General features: G+C 41.4%; 1 protein-coding gene across 5 annotated transcripts in view; it reads left to right on the top strand.

Annotated features, from left to right (window-relative positions):
* Window positions 1–17,049, top strand: part of AKT1 (AKT serine/threonine kinase 1) — a 76,909-nt gene that overhangs the window by 25,188 nt on the left and 34,672 nt on the right. For all 5 annotated transcript variants that reach the window (XM_041398294.1, XM_041398309.1, XM_041398318.1 and 2 more), the window contains one exon: window positions 14,035–14,163. In XM_041398294.1, the coding sequence (XP_041254228.1) occupies window positions 14,035–14,163 (129 nt within the window). The remainder of the gene's footprint in view (window positions 1–14,034; window positions 14,164–17,049) is intronic.

Below are 17,049 nucleotides of genomic sequence, written 5' to 3'. Positions count from 1 at the left end.
GTGTGTGTGCATATATACATAGCTTCATGCAGATCAACACTGGCCAAAACCCCCAGAAGTATTTAAGCTTTAACCCCTTGCCTTTAGCATGAATTAAGGTGAAGTAGCATTTCTGTTAATCTGGCTGTGAACATTGGCTATTTTTGGATTGGATAAAGAATGTCCACTGAATTGACCAAAATGCTTGCTGTCTGTGTTATCTGAAATATTATGGTCTTCCATTATTAAGCTGATAGGGATTTAAGGGAAACAGTATTGTTTTGGTGAAACTGCTCTGAAATACGGCCTGCCAAGTTCTTGTATCTCGAGCTGAGTGTTGGGTATGTTGTTGTTCCTGACAGACACATTGTCTGGAGATGTAGGGGGACTGATTGTTCCAACAAAAAATGTTGCTTTTTGTAACTGAAGCATTTTTTAATTAAAGGTGTTAAAGAGGGTGATGTGGAGCAGAAAGATTGAGGGAAAATGCTTTAAGTGATGCCTAATAAAATTCAAGTTGTTTTTCATTAGAATTTTCATTTCAGTATCTGCTATTCAAAAGTGATAAATTTTCCGTTTTTTTTTTTTTTGGCTTATTTTTGCATTCATAGAATTGCTGCAGGATAGAAGGAGGAAAGAGCTGGTTTTGAAAATTGGTCACAATTTTAAAGATTAAAATTCTTTGTTCTTCCTCCTCTTTTGCCTCTGCCACTAAAAGCCTGAGCCACGTGTGGCAATGTCAGAGTGGCAGTGCAGCCCCATTTTGAGTTGTACCCTCAGTGGTGAGGGTGTGAAGGACAACTGATTGGAGGACACTGATCATGTAGGGTCTTCCGTGGTGTGAGCTGTGTTGTGCAGTGCAGTGGAACCACTCAGCAGACCTGGTTTGCACTCAGGAGCCAAAATCTGATTTGAACCTCCACGCTGTGAATTTGTAACAGCGCTCACTACCAGCGCCCACCTCGCTCTGTGCTGTGGTGTCCGATTGCCTTGGCCCCCTTGCTCAGCCCTGCTTTTAAAGCAAAGGGCACTTGAGTTTCTAGGAATGTTAATTCCTTACTCTGCAAGCACAAATACGTGCTCTGAGTGTTTGGAAAGGAGCAGACCCTGAATTTAGAGCTTGCACTCCCAGGCACGGGGTAATCCTGTTAGGAGTCTGGGCTGCTGCGATGGTCCGGGGCAGGCCGTGCTGCCTCGCAGGCATCTGCTTCTCTGCCGATTGAGTCGAGTCAGTATTCTCAGAATTGTAATTTACACTGTAATGATGGATTACACTTGTCATGGTTTACAGAATTTTGTGTTGTGCATTTAATAAAAGAAAACACTTTTTAATGCTTATCATTTCTGAAGTCCAACACGTCTGAACTAAAGCTGAGTGTATGCAAGGCAAACTATGCTTTAATTTTACAATTGTCTGATGGGACTTTGCGATTTATTTGTTGTTACTTCCTTAATGATGTTGCAGTCAGAGGCACTGTTTTGCTAAATGTTGTGTAAAAAGTAAATTGTAGCACAGCAGATGTTGGTATTTGGATGGATGTCGGTGCAATGGGGGGACAGCAACAGTCATCTCTGTCAGCTGTCTTCAGGCTCGGCAGGCCTGCTGCGTGGTTACTTTGGTGTGTAAAAACAGCTCGTTTTGCAACTGGGAAGTTTGGCATTACATTTGGCACTGAGCCATGTAGCTGGGTTAACACAAGTGTTTATCCAGTGATTTTCTCAAAATTGGTAACTTGGAGGGAATGTTATTAAACTTCAGTACAAAGAAAGGAGGAATATGGATGGATCTGTTTCTGAAAAAGGCATTGATGTTTATAATCCTAAATTCCATTTAAAAAAAAATCCTTTTATTTCCCTCACCCCTGCTTTCTTTGCTTTTTCATCATCATCCTTTTTGCTGCTTACTGTTTGCAGTTTCGTTTTTAAGGATTAAGACATGGAGGCATACCTAATGAAATGCCATAACCACCTTTTTCTCCATCCTGTGTGCTGTCATGAATTAGGTGCAAAGAATAGAGGACTGCAAATGAAGCTGTTTAATTGCCACCACCCAAAATTTGGTAGAAGTTCCAAGTGCACAATGAAACAAGAACCTGCTTGTATGCATATCTGCAGAGCAGTTGATTTCCGTAATATAAATTACTGTAAATTTTACCTTTGGGTTAAGTACAACAATCCTTGCAGGCCATCAAGAATTTTTCATAGAACTCCTGTTAGTATTGGATATATTTCTTTATGGAAGTAGCAATTTAAACTGCATTTTCAGTAAGGACAGGCAGGAGCATGTGGTAGTTTTGCAGAGCAGCAATTTCAATAAGATTTTGTACCTGAAATTTGGTACCTGTTGATTTAATGTTCATTGAGAAACTTTATCATAAAGGATTAATTTTTCAAAACCTTTTTAATCTTGTATTGCATCTGTGATTAAATAACTAGATGTCTTCCTTGCTTGGAAAGGCTTCCATTTCTTTTGAAATTGGGAAAATTATTAAACTGGGAAATTTGGATTCTCTGATGAGGGGAAGGAAAATATAGAAAAATATTTTCTCAAACCAGTGATAGTGACCCAGTAGTGGACTTGTGGTTAGTTAATATTGTAGATGAGTTGCAATTTTACCAGCAAATAAAATATCAGGACAGTAATTTTAATTTCGGTCCTTTGTTCTCTCTCTTTTTAAAAATTGTTTTCTTTTTTTTCAAAGAAGAGAGTGTTACCTGTATTGTCCAGTTTCTATAGCCAAATGTGTCTTCATTTGGAAAACTATAATTTTCAATAAGTCTGCCCACAACCAAGGTTAATTTAGTATGCTGTGGATAAATGAAATTTTTAAGTGTTCAGTGACTGCTTTTTGGAAACATTTTGTCTCTTAGTTTGATACTCAGGCTGTAATTCTGAAGTTAAAAAGGTTTTCTCACAGGGTATGGGGAAATAAATGTGCAAAAGCAGTAAATAGGGGAATAATGTAAACCTTAGAGCTTCCCCAGACCAGAGGGTGGTACAGTCTTTGTGGGCAGCGTGACCCAGGAAGATTTTCCTGTGAGTGTTGGCTGTGCCTGTGAAGGAGCAGGGTCAGTGCAGCGACCCTGTGCTCCCAGCCAGGCTCCACGTTAGCTCTGTGGAACATACCTACGTGTCTGTGTGTATCTGAAGGATACAGCTTTGAGATTCCAACTTGGATTTGGCTGCATGTCAGCAAGGAGGTGCTGAGTGGGGAGCATACTCTCCCCACAGGCTGGGCACAACCTGTGCTTCCAGCTGTCTGCGTTGGTGCTGGGACAGGAGCAGGAGAGGACTGGTGGTGGCCACAGGCACAGCTGGCTGGGGTGGGGGTCAGGCTGCAGCCTCTCCCTGCCCTGCCTGTGCTCTCAGCCCAGTCAGTGCTTTCCCTTCTGCCCACCAGGGACACAGCTTGTCCCTTTGTCAACACTGCTTCGATGCAGCTATTTCAGCCACAATTGTAGCCACGTCTTATCTCATGTCAAGCACAGTTCTCTGCCTCCAAAAGGTGCTTCTATTCATTCCCTCCTCCCCTTTTCTCCTCCAGCTCCTCTCCCACCTTACTGGCAGCAGCAGGGTTTGCAGGGTGGCCTTGCTTGGCTTGACCCCTATAGCGGCAGAGGAGCCCCCAGCAGCTGCCACCTGAGCTGGAAGCATCAGCTCAGGGACCAGTGGCAGGAAATGCTGTAAAACAGGGTGTGCTAAGCATCAAACAGTGCTTACATACAGGCTTTTCTGTATGTGTGTCTGTACCTTCCTTGCCAGAAGTCCCTGAGGCACCTGGCTTTCAGGAATGTTACCCCAGGTGACCTGTAGGGCTCTTTCTCTCTCCTTTTTTTAAAAAAAATTGAATTAATAAACAAGAAAATGGAAAAATAAAAAAAAAAAGCAAAAAGCTGTAATTAAAAGTTTAAAGTTTTATTTATGGCTTTCTGGTGTTCTCAAAGTGTGGAAATCTGACTTTCCTGGAGAGCTGTTGTAGTTGTTGCAAATTCTACACCTGATGGGTAGCTGTAATGCGGTTAGGCGAGGGATGTGCTTTGGAGTTTGTTTGGCTTCTGTTCTTTGGGGATATCCTAGTGAGACTGGGAAGATGGAACTACAGAAAGTGGACTGTGTTCAGTTATGGGATGGGGCTTTCAGGATTCAGGTGGATGAAGGAATATGTGTGGTGAGGAGCAGTTGTGCTTGGAAAAGCAGGTGTGGAGGAAAGGTGGGGCCGATGTTGCAGTCCCTGACCTCAGAAGATCCAGTGAGGCAAGTACCAGATTTGATGCCCACAGAAACTGGTGTGACTTTAGGGCAGTCTGGGGGTGATATTTATTTTAACACTGCTTATAGGAGCAGTTTGAATAGAAAATGGATTTTTTGCCATGTCCTCCCAAAGCAAAAGTAAGAGGCACTGCAGACTGGAAACTAATTCAGGCTCCCATCTTCTGTGTCCATCTGCTTCCCAATTCTGTGTGGGATACACTGTTCATTTTTTATGCTATTTTTAAAATGAAAAGTGACTTTAGTGTTGCAAGATGCTGTTGGCAACAAGAAAATTAATTTGTGGTAGCAGTGTCAAAGTAGGTGGGTCTTTATTGTGTCTTTTTTCAGGTTGGTCTTTATTTCATTCGTCCTTGTGTAAGAAACAGATCTTTGTGTGACTGAAATGCATTCTCTCCTAGAGCTTGGAGCTGTTATAGAGAAGTATAATGAGCTTAATATAATAGATAACTTTGAGGTTAAAAAATAGTTTTGATTATATGTATGTGGATTTGGTTGTATTTTAAACATGTTTCAATGTCACAGGGCTAAATTGTGGTACCACTGAAATCCAGCACAAATTTTGCTGTTTGATTATATTATTATATCAATATTTTTGCTGTCTATTATAAAAATAAATGAGATGTAATAGTGTGTCTGACTGAGCTTGTGACCCTATTGAAGCAGCAGTGTGGATTGTGCTCTGCTTTACAGTGACAGCACACCTTAGTTCAAGGCACAGAGATCCTTGGCTGAGTTTCTTGAGCCTGTGTTACTCGGGTAAGCTTAGCACCAGAGCTGCAGTGGCTGTTCTGCTCTTTCACTGCTCAGCGGTGAAGTTGCTTTAATAAATTCTCAGCATGCAATTAAGTTACTTTGCAAAATTCCTCTGAAGTGAGGCAGCACTCCTGTTATCTGGAGGAGATTTTCATTGCTGAGTTTGGGGTAGTGACTCAGTAAAACTTATCTGCGGAATACTAAATTTGGAGGCGTAACCAGGAGGTTGCCATGATAACAAATATTAGGACTTGCTTTCTGGGAAGTGCTCCTAATTTTTCCATTGATGGCCATTAAATGCCTCCAGATAAATGAAACTTTTTATTAGAACTAACATGGTCTCCTTGTGCTCCTCCAGGATTTTGTAAACTTGCTGGTGACTAAATGAAGAAGGGAAATCCAAATTAGCCCCAGCCCTATAAAGACACCACCTCTTTTTTAATGTTGTTTCTTATTTTTTCCATTGAAATGTTTGCTTAACTTAGCTTTCATTCATCTTTCTACGAAATATTTATCAGTTTGTATAAACATTTGAAAATTCTACACTGATTTTATTTTCTTGGCACTTTTAAGAAATTTCCTGGTGCACAGCATGATCACACAATTACTGACTGAGCTTTTGTTGTAAGTGACCGAAAACAGCTCTGTGCATTTATGTTGAAAATTAGGACTCAAACCCAGAAGCTAAAGGATAACAATATAATGTGTTAATTTCTTACTCTCCATAAATTGCTTATTTATTGAAATCCATGTTCTGCAGATTAGTTCTTACTAAGAGAGCTTTTTTCCCCCTCTTCCAGCTGCCTCTGTAGTTGGTTCATATCTATTTTAGAAATGCTGCTGTTTCCATAAATCTCCCCTAATGTCCTTTAACCTTTTTTTTTCCCCTCCATTTCTTTACAATTCCCTGAGGTTTTGATTCACTTTGTGAATGACACAATGATGTGGTAATGGGAGCCTAGAAGAGCAAGCCAGGGACTCAAGGAGTGGTGGATGAAAACATCCTCAGTGTGGATGTTTTCTGGTTTTTTCGTGGCCGTGTCCTGCTTTTTCTGTCCCCTGGTCTTGCTTTCCCATGGGCTTCCACCCCCCAAGCTACCAGGTCATCTCTCAGCCTCATCAACTTTGGGATTTTAATGAGGAACCTCTGCTGAGTACTTTCCAGGTTTAATGTTCATAAAACAAGTAAATGCATCATAAAAATCACTCCTGCCCACGTCTTTGACTCGCCTAATCTTTTTTTAATGGGGCAGAGTGAGAGAAGTGACCTAAAATAATTTTTAATCAATTAATGATGCTTTTCCTGAGCATCCCCTATGGTTAGGTCGCTTGAGGAATAAAATTAAAAAACTGTTTTCAGTCTTAATTTGTTCTGAAAGAGCTTTGGTTTGTATATGTTTTTTTGCTTTATCCCCTCAGACACTCTGCCAGTCTATAGATGGGATTTACTAAAGAACAAAACTGGGTTTGTGATATTCAAATCAGGCATGTGTTCAGATAAGCACAAGTGTCATGCCTGAGGATTCTTAGGCAAAAAGGTAAAATCATTGAATCAACTTTCAGAGGCTGTCTAGAAAAGGCCATCCTTGTTCAAATACAGCGGGGTGTGGTGTGTTTGGTGTTTCTGATTTAGTTTTTATTTTTCTTTGTATTTGTAGTAGACATAAAATCTTTGGAGGACCAAGTCACGCTGTTTGTATAAGTACATGTGGTGTATTTAAGAGCCTGATTTGCAGGAATACTGACCATATTCAGACTTGAGCTTGAGGAATAGTTGTAGTTACCTCCTTCCTCTGAGGGAAGTTATTTAAAAACTTGCAGAGGCTTATTAGCTTAAGTGCCTTGTTAGCTGCATGTGCTGTTTTCCATCATAGTGTCAAGGTAAAAATTACTTGGGGAGAAATAATTGCTCTAAGTATGCTTAATTCAGTTCAGTGAATTTGACACCTCCTCTGTCATTTTTATTTATTTATAAAAATGGGAGAGAGTTGGGCACCTGTCAAAAGCAGAGAAATACATGATGGCACTTTCTGTTGCAGGAATGTTTTATTTTGTTAAAGTCCTGTATCTGCTTTGAAGTTTATTTCTGAAGATCTCTCTAATCATGTTGGACACCTCATGGTAGTTTTAAGTCCTTTTGTTCACACCATGAGGTAGTGAAGATGCAATTCACTCTGAGATTGTTTTCAGTATAGCTTAAGAAATCACTTTATATTTTCCTGTAATTTATGTAGCTATCCTTAAAACTGCTGTTTTTAATGAAATTTCATTTACATCTTCTCCCACTGGAGACAGCTGTAGGTTAGGACTAGCCTGACTAAGCTGTGCCAAAGGTAGGAGTAAGGAGTTTTTTACATGCTGATTAATTCTCTTTTGCTCCTTTGGGAATATCTGGTATTGCTTAAATTGATTGCTGTAAGCAATATGGCAACATTTTTGACCTTCTAAACTGAAATTCAGCAAAAAAAGAAAAAGAAAAATATAAACCTCCATGTTTCAGTTTTACATAACTATACAGTTGAAGTATAGTGGTGAAAAATACAGGGGTGTCATCTTCTGCAGTGGTGGTGTTGGCTGGTGATCTCAGACCCTTTGGGAGAGATAGAATCTGAGAACGTGGTAATTGTCCATCCCTTGCACAGAGAAAGTGTTGGGTGATAATCTGTTTTTCTTTCTCTCTAATCTGGTTTCTCATCTCTCCCATGGCCAGCTTTGTGAATCAGAGCACCCGCTGCCTTCCTTAGGTGTTCCCCACCTGCGCTGTTGTGTAACTACAGACAGCGGCAGCTTTCAGTACGTTTACTTTTCTACATAGCTGTGTGGGAAGCCCAAAGCCAAGGCTATGTGCTGCTTTCTGAAGTTGATTTAAAGATGTGGGGTGCCAGGTGACCAGGAGTTGTCCTCCCACAGCTCCCTTTGTTGCTCGAAGGCCAGACGGCTCATCCATCACCCTTCACCACACCTCCAGTGCCCACCTCCCCCTCCCCATATTCCCCCAAGATATGATAATGAAGCAGGTGCCCTGAACTGCAACTCTCCCTGAGCTTGAGAAGCGGCACGAGGTTTAGAAAAGCTGAAACCAAGGAGGCGGAGGCGGCATTTCTCCTGAACCCCTTGGCAGTCACGTCAGTCACGGCCGTGCACCCCACAGCCGTCGCACTGCCCGCGGGGGAAGAAAGCCAGGAACTGATTTGCTGTGCCCCAGTCAGCCCACGGGACTGTGGGACCCCACTCTAGGGCCGTGCCAGGCATGGAGGAGCCGAGCTGTGCAGGGCTGGCCTGGTGTGGCGGTGGCTGTGCCCAGAGGAGCCGAGCTGTTCACCCCGCGCTGGCCTGGCGCGGAGGCCCAGGGCTGCGGGTGACCTCCCCGCCGGGGAGCAGCCCCGTCGGCAGCCCCAGCCACCTCATTGAGATTCCAGGCACAGGGAGCGCCTCTGCAGCTGTACGCTGGAGGCGGTGGCCGAGGAGGCATCCAGAGAGGGGCCCCAAAAAATCATCAAAGAACCGGCCCCTTCGCCGCGCCTCTGAATAGCAGACAAACCAGAGGTCCTCCTCCCTCCGCCAGCGTGTTGGGAAAGACATTAACATAACCTCTTTTTTTTTTTTTTTCCCTTTCTTTTTAATTTCCCCAAGCTACCGAAAATCTACTGTGTTTAAATATCTTGTTCTGACAGTTTGCACGGGGGAGCGGAGAGTGGTGCACCAGCCTGGTGGGTGTCTGTGCAGCTATTTTTGTAAAAAACGAAGCATACTTGAGCTGAGAGTTTTCATTCAGGTCACCCTAGACTTAATTGTTTGGTGTCAGGTCGTTAAAATCCAGAATTAGCTCCCTCCACTTGGAAAGGGCTTGCTTCTGAGTGCTTTAGAAATGCAATGGCAAGTTTTCAAGCCCTGCTTTCTTTTTCCAAATCTGTTTTGATTTCAGCTGGTTTTGAAGCGAGTGGACACTTACTCAGTTTGCTCAAGCAGTAAGAACTAACTGTAAATCCCAATCCCACTCCTCAGCACGAACGAGATGGTAGCTCCTGAAAGCTTCACATCTTTAAGGAAACTGGCGTCTGTTTTCCGAGCCCTTGTTAGGCCGACAGGATGCAGACCACTTCTCGTGGCCATTGAGGCTCAGAAATGAGTCACTGTGCCTTTGATGGGTGGCACACTAGCGCTTCGATTGGCATAACTTTCGTGTTCCCTCGGACAGGAACTGGGGCTCTACAGGCAGGGAGTGCCCTACATCATCAGAGCGTGTGGGAATGTGTAGAGAAGGCTTGCATAACTCAAAAGCTCTAATTTTTTGAGTGTTATGCTTAAATGCAATTAAAGGTGCTACTTCTTATGCTCAGAGCGGAAAGTTTAATGCATTATTTATTGGAAGATTTGTGGTAGCCACCTGACTGAATTTCATATAACTGAGACTTTGTTTTCAGTCAGTGCTCCTGGGCTTGTTACTTGGTTACTTTGGGCCATAAGAAAGTTAATAGTCGGTCGGGTGCTTTTGTAAATATCAAGGGTAGCACTGGATGCTGACTTGGTTAACCTAATGATTTTTTTTTTTCAAACCATTGGTATGTATGAGTTGATTAAAACAAAAGCAGAGTCTTCTTAAATATAGTCTGTTCTGAATTAAAGGGTGTGGTGTTGGCTTTGAGTGAGCTTGATGCAGCAACAAGCATGCAGCAGTTGGTAAATAAAGATGGATTTTCTTTTGTTCTACTGGTGCTTGCTGCTCATTATTCTCCACTTACCCCGTGAGCTTCCCAGGGAGTGGCAGCTGTTTCTGATGTTAGACACTCTATCAGTGGTAGACAGCTCCAGATTCGGTGAGATACTGTTGTGGAGAGGAGAGGAAAATAATCTAACCCTGCATTATTGTAAATCCTCAGTAGAATTAACTTTTCATGAGCCAAAGGAGTTTTGTGTTTAACTTTTTCTGAAATATTCAGGCATAAGTGAGCTTTTCAGTATGTGTTACAGCGAAAAAGCTTTTCTGGCATGAGATGGATTTACATTCTGAGTGTGTGTTAAGTATTTTAATGTGCAGTGTGTGGGGGCAGGCACAAGGCAATAAAGGGAAATCAGTCTGTAACAATCTTTGTGTATGTTTCCAGATATATACAGTTTGGGAATCTTTGCAATTTGGAAATTGTTCGGAGTAAACAGAATGATACATAAAGATTTTAAATAATAAAGCTAGCAAGCTACAGAGGAGTCTGTTTGGTTCCAGGATTTTATATGTAGGATTTATAACCCATGCTTTTGCTTTCCTGTCTCTGCAGTGTTAGCATTCTGTTACTGAAAACAAAGAAGGCTCTGCCAGGGCATTACACAAGCAATGAATCACAGAGGAAAAAATGTTTTGCTTTGTAAATTGTTCACTTTTCCGTGGTGGATCATTATTTTTTTTTTTTAGTGTTGTCTGATAGAATTTGCCACACATGCTTGCATTTACTGTACTCTGTATGATTCTTTCTAGTGTGACTACATAACTGCTAATATTAGTGACTTCAAGTAACTTCTTCTTGTGATTCTTAAAAACAAAACCGCAACAGGAACAAAGAACACAGGGCAAAAATTGAAACAGCTCAGTTCACTCTTGAGGCATGACAGCTTGCTGAGTATATCGGAGGAAGGAAAAGGTGTTGATGTTTTTCAGACAGCTTTGTCCCAGCAGTTCCACATAATTATTTTTTTGTCTGTATTGACAAACTCCTTTTTTGCCTCCAGTACTCAGATTTGCTGTCACCTTTTGATGTGGTCCTCGTGTGCTGTAGGCCATTTATAGTCTTTTACCTAATCATAAAAATATAGACTTGTTCCTTAAGAATATACACTTTGTACATCTTTTTGATAACTGTTGGTGAATCTGTGTTTCCGAGCTTCTGCAGAGGAATGATAGCTTGCTGAGGCTTGAATGTAAAATTATACTTGGAGATGATCTCTTTAGGAAGTCACACACCAGGCAGTGTCTTGCCACTTTTTTGCAGGTTGCAGAAGTACAACCTCAGTGTGTTATATAATAAAAATTTGTACCACAGATGCTGCACTGTGCCTCATACTCTCCTTGGCAAGAACAATAATCAATAGTATGTTGGATTGCCATATTGCAGTATTCATTAAGCTCCAGACATGTGGAGAATATTTGAAATAAAATCATATTACTTATTTACAAATTAAAAAGGTGGATCAGAAACCATAACCAGCTTTAAAGGAAGATCCAAGTAGAATGCTCCCTGCAGAAAGGCTGGTGGTAATGAAATCCTTGATTTTTCACACAGAAGCAGTGAGTGTGGAGGAGGATGCTATATATGTATGGAATGCACCATTTTAAAGACTGTGTGATTAATCCTGTTAGAGGATGTGTTTCTAACAGAGAAGCAGATCGGTGGGATAAAGCTGTAAGAAAGTATGAGAGCCAAACATAAGCATCTAATCTTAGAGAAAGTCTCCTATGACAGTACAGTGTAATTCTGTTTAAAATTATGTATACTTCACTGCAAATAACCAGATAATAATTTCAGAATCTGCAAAAAATTATTGTCCCATCTGTAAATGCCAGTGGGGAAGATGTGTAGCATAAATTATGGAGTAAGGGAAGTAGAAACTCTCAGTCTTGTCCCTGTTCAGATATTATTTGTCCCATCCAATCTGGATTTAGTCCTAAATGTGGATATGATAAGGGGTGTGTGATGGTCGTTAGGTCTCCTAGGTGTGCTTTATTGAAGAGAAGAAAATACCAAGGGGTCAGGTATGTAACAGCCCAAAATCCTGATGATCTAGGCAGCAACTTTCCCATCCTGCTTACCTCGCAAACCTCTAGTCAAGAGCTGGACTGAGCATGCCATGTGTCTTCTCATCCCTGTAGTCACATCTGTGGTGTAATAGTAATGAGATTACTCCAATCTCACTGATCTGGGCCGAGTTGGACTGATAATTTAAATGTGAAAGGCTTCATAATCTCCTCCTGATCCCAGAAAGTTTTTGGCATTTAATTAAGGTCAGAATTAAAAAGATGATGACAACAAAACCTTCTACATTTACCTCCTTGCCTATAAATGTTAAACCATGACAGGTGAGTTCTGAAATTCCTGGAGCAATGATGACGCTTTTGTAAACGCCTTGTAGGCTGGTGTAACACTTAGAGCAGTAACAGCCATCTCTAAAAGAAAGAGTGAGAAGATCTGTGCTCCTTTTCCTGTCCTCTTTCTTGCCCCATACCTGTTTCATTAGTTCAGATGGATGTTTTCTGCAGACATGGCCTGCAGAGGTGTGTGACTCTCCCTAACAGTTCAGTAGCTCTTAGTGTTTTCTTTTAGATGAGGAAATTGAAAGCCCAGTGAGGACTGAAGAGGTGAAAGCAGCTGGTGGGGGCTGTGCATACCCGTGTCTGTGTTGTGTGGGCGTCAGGGTTGCTTCTGCTTCTGTGTGCAGGAGGGAGAAGGATGAGTGTGAACGGAGAAGTGACACAGCTGCTGCCCAAAGCAGGTTGAAACTGCACCACAGATGGAGAGGAGGTCTGTGGGGACAGGAAGGAGACAAAGCAGCTGCAAGGGAGTTCCTGGGGCAGGGTGCACTTTCCTGGGAGAGAAATCACCAGTGGAGGAAAGCTGAGCAGCGGGGAAGTGTGAGAGGAGCCTTGGAGAAGAGGCGAGCAGCAGAAGGTTGCCAGAGCCAATAAATCTGGTGAGCCTTCTCCTCTCACCATTCTTGGTTGTTTGAAGAGCTTGCCATCAGGTGAACCTGTAGGCAATGGGCACCAGCCACTGCAGGGCAGCATTGCAGGGTGCACAGTTGTGGTCCTGCTGTGGCCGGCTGGAAAGGAGCTCAGCTCCTAGTGTGCTCTCTCATCTTCTCCCCACTGTTAAAGAAACCAGTGAGAAACCATACAGAAGGGAGGAGGGCATGGTTGATGTGCAGCTGTGGGTGCTTTGTAGTTGACCACTTGCTTTTAAAATTTTTAAATCAGTTTTTGGGGTAAGCAGAATTGGAAAAGTGTGACCAGTACTGTGTTTAGAATAACACCTTGAATGAGATTTTTGTGACTCAGTTGAGTAGAAACAGGACCTTTTAGGACCTAGAGGGGCAGCTTGACACCATGAAAAGCTGTTTGAGGTTCTTGAGACTGCCTCAGAAAACAATGATCTGGTAAACAAGCAAAAAACTCAGGCATGCTGACAGTCATCCAGAAGAGCCATCAATGGGATTTCTGCTACCTTCCCTGAAGATCTTAATAAATCCAGTAAATCACTGAGGTTTTGATTAACTCTTTTCTTCTTACTCTACTGCTGAACGTTTTGAATGTGGCTGTAATGCAGTCACGCAAGTGTCACCTGTGCAGGTTACTCAGATGAGCAGTAGCATGGTGTGAGCAATGGGTGTTTCCTCAGACAAAGAAAGGTGGCATATCTTTCTGAGTAGATGTTTGTTTTCGACTTTGTGGTAGCTATACATCATCCAGTGTTTTCTTCTTCATATTGTGATATATCATCTTGTGTTTCATGCTTGAGATGTTGTGAGAGAAGTGAGTGATGTTATGTAACATAAGCAGAGAATTATCTTCTTATGGTCTGAAAGTGACTGTTGGTTTGATAAAGCAGTTGACTAATTAGTAAATTACCCATTCTTGTTTAAAATACTTGCGCTGCAAAATGTAAATGAAAAAAATTTCTCCACTTGTCAGTATGAAAAATGACAATAGCAAAAATAATACATAGGACATCTGCTCTGATTTTTTTTTAAATTTAAAATGCATTTAAGGCAGATGTTGCAGAATTTGAATGGAAATGGAAGTAGATGGAAGAACAAAACATAGCTGTTTACCTTTTATGAAGTCCCATTTTTATGGCTAACATAGCTATCAGTATGTGACTCAGTGTCTGTGTTTTTCCACTGTTTGTATCAGACTGAACTGAATGTTCTTAAAACTGCTGCTGTCAGGGTGACATGTAGTTCCAATATTAACAGAAATTATTGGAGTGTCAGTATTTTGGGGTGTTTTCTGATGTTGTTTGCCTTTGCCCATCCTCTCTTTCCAGGAGAATACATCAAGACATGGAGGCCGCGGTATTTTCTGTTGAAGAATGATGGCACCTTCATTGGCTACAAGGAACGGCCACAGGATGTTGACCAGCGGGAATCACCTTTAAATAACTTCTCAGTAGCTCGTAAGTGTTTTTAGCTGCTTCCTTGTCCAGTTTGGGGTTGATGTCTTCTTGTACCATAGCTGGTAAGCTGCATCAGTAACATTCAGATCTGCCCAGAGTGCTGTATCTGAACACTAAGTGTATACTTGAGCTGATAAATCCCACTGTGTTTCTCAGCAATGATTGTAACATGGAGGTTTGATGCTCTGCTTATTTTTCTTGTTTTTTAAGTTTTCTAGTAATTTAGTGTTTCTGGTTATTGAATAAAATGGGTTTATTTGTTAATATTATGTATGTTAGTCAGGAAATTGCTTTAAAGTGAAAATTCACCCAGGTGCATGTACTTGGTGGGTAGGTACAGCAGAAGCATTTCTGCCACCAGATCTGGATTCCAGTGGCACTGACATTGGTCAGTTATTTAATTGTTAACATTAGAGAATGCAGAGTGAGCACATGTTTTAATGAAGCACACTTGGATTTTCTTAATTTTGAACACAAACCCATAGTTCTTCTATCAAAGCCAACAAAAGGGTTTGGAAATAATAACATCTCTTAACCTCTGCACTCTCTACTATGCAAACGTTTCCGACTTTGCTCAGGTGCTGTAGCACAGGATGTGATAGAAGACTCTGAAGATAATTTCCTTTTCTTGCTCATGTTTTTAACTTTTCATTGTATACTTCCAGCTTTTATTTTCTCCTGTTCTTAATCTTTCCTGTCTCGTGATCTGCCTGTGTCTCGTTCCACCACTTAAAAATAGATCATTGTGGCACCTGTTATTAACAATGATCTGTTCTGTGTTCCTGGTGACTGCTGGAAGCAAAGTTCTGCAGAGAGGAGGGTAGGGGCTTTCCCTCTTCCTTACAAGGTAGCTCAGAATACAGGGGATTCATCTTTGTAGCTGATCATTAAGCAGGTATTTATTTTGAAACACCCTGCTGCTGGAAGAGGGCTGGGCAACAGTAGGAATTAATGGAAGTGTTCATTATTTTTCCTCAGTAGCAGTATAGACCTGTTCTGAGTGATGATGGGAATACATAATGGACATGCTGTTGCCTGGTGCCTCTGTGCAGGATTCCAAGAGTGCTTTGGGGCTTTTTGTGTCGTTTGAGAGGCAGAATTTTCATTGTGTTTTCATTTCAGTAATGACATGGTGCTTTCCTCTTCAAACTGGTATCTTCTTACAGATCAAGAAGGTAAAGCAAAGCAGAAGAAAGCCATTAATTCATAAATTAATTCAGTACTTTGTCTTTAGCCATAGGCTTTTAACAAATGCACTTTCTGGAGGACACTTCCATCCTCTTGCTGCTGCTAACTGCATTACTTGGGCAGCTCAGTGCTAAGGAGTAAAAATGTGTCCATTGCCTTTTCTTTGTCTAAGTTGCCTTCAAAATGGGTTAACTTAAATCAGTTTTCACAATAGGAATATGGTGCTTTTTTGGCAGATTGAGCCCATCAGTCTCAGCATTTATAGATAAACAGGTTTGTTACCATGGCATTGGAACATTGTCAGAGAAGACACAGCACATGCCTGTAGATGAGTTGTAAGAGTTGCCTGTAAGAGGCTTTGTGGGCTGGGTGGTGGGTGGGAGGATGTTCCTAGCAGTGGCTCTTGCCTCGTGGCAGCTCAGGAAGGCCTTGAAGATTGGAGTGGGGCCTCCTTGCTAGAAGTCATTATTGTGGATTGGGGCCCACAGAAGCAGCTGTTTCCCCACCAGGATTTAATTTCTTGTGTAGGCAGTAGCAGGCAGTGCTGCCACCACTTCTGTCCCTTCTGGGTGCCCTCCACACTTTCACAGATTGACAGAATATTCTGAATTGGACGGGACCTACAGGACCATCGAGTCCAACTCTTCATGTAAATGGCCCATATGGGGACTGAGCCCGCAAGCTTGGTGTTATTAGCACCAGGCTCTAACCAGCTCAGCTCATCTCAGAGATCACTGTTTGGATGTATTTTGCACCACAGGTTTTCCCTTTGAACCTGCTTGCCTGATCCTTCAATTTAGGTTAACATGTTGTGTTAGTGTGAATGAATTTGAGCTGTCTCTGGAGGAAGGCTCAGGCCAGAGCACAGGCCTGTAGAAGCCTCCTGCCAGTGAAAGGTGGGGGAAATGAATTATTTTGTAAAAAAAATGAATTATTTTAAATATTAAGATTAAATATTTTGTAAAAATTAATCTTTCTGTTTTCTTTTTGTCCAAGAGACCATGATAGTCCTGACTTATTTTGTTAATTAGTGAAACAGATTTTTTTTTTTTAATGAGATGGCAGGCTGTCTCTGTCAGTCTGTTCTTTGGAAGTGGTCCCATGTTTCTGATTAAAATCTTTACCCTCTTCTGCTGTACAAAAATGTAGGCTTTTTTATCTTTGCAAGTAAAAGGAGGGTTTTTTTAAAAGGGGAATTTTACTACTTGTAGTGTAAAATTCATATTGAGTGATTTTGTCAGCGCGTGAGAAGTTGGAAATAATTAATGAGAAAGCTATGACAGAAGATAACAACTAATGGTCACCTGTCTTTTCTTTTAATGGGTATGAAAAAAGTATTAGCAGTAAATAATGTGTGATTTCCATGTGCTTGACAGTCCCTTCTTTCTCCTACACTGGCCTTTTCCTTTTGGTCTGTGAGGGTTTTGTACGTATGTTTTTGAAAACTTGTTTCTAATCTCCTCTAGCTAAAGAGAAGCTTGCTGTTTATTTTAAATAGCTTGTTCTCTACCTAATTTTCCTTTCAAAATAGCCATATATTAATGTTTGCTGTGTTAAAGGAGTTTGTTTTCTCTGGAATTAACCTATTGATGATTTATTAAAAAAAAAACAGCTAACGGCAAACAAAAAAAAAATACAGAAGAACCCAAAGTAACACTCGTGAAACATGATGCGTGTTTCAATATTGTTTATGTTTTG

This window comes from Onychostruthus taczanowskii, unplaced genomic scaffold (genome assembly GCF_017590055.1).
Source record: "Onychostruthus taczanowskii isolate IOZ18803 unplaced genomic scaffold, ASM1759005v1 scaffold1, whole genome shotgun sequence".
Lineage (NCBI taxonomy): Eukaryota > Metazoa > Chordata > Aves > Passeriformes > Passeridae > Onychostruthus > Onychostruthus taczanowskii.
Note: the sequence above shows the minus strand (reverse complement) of the source record. Positions and strands in the feature narration are given on the sequence as shown.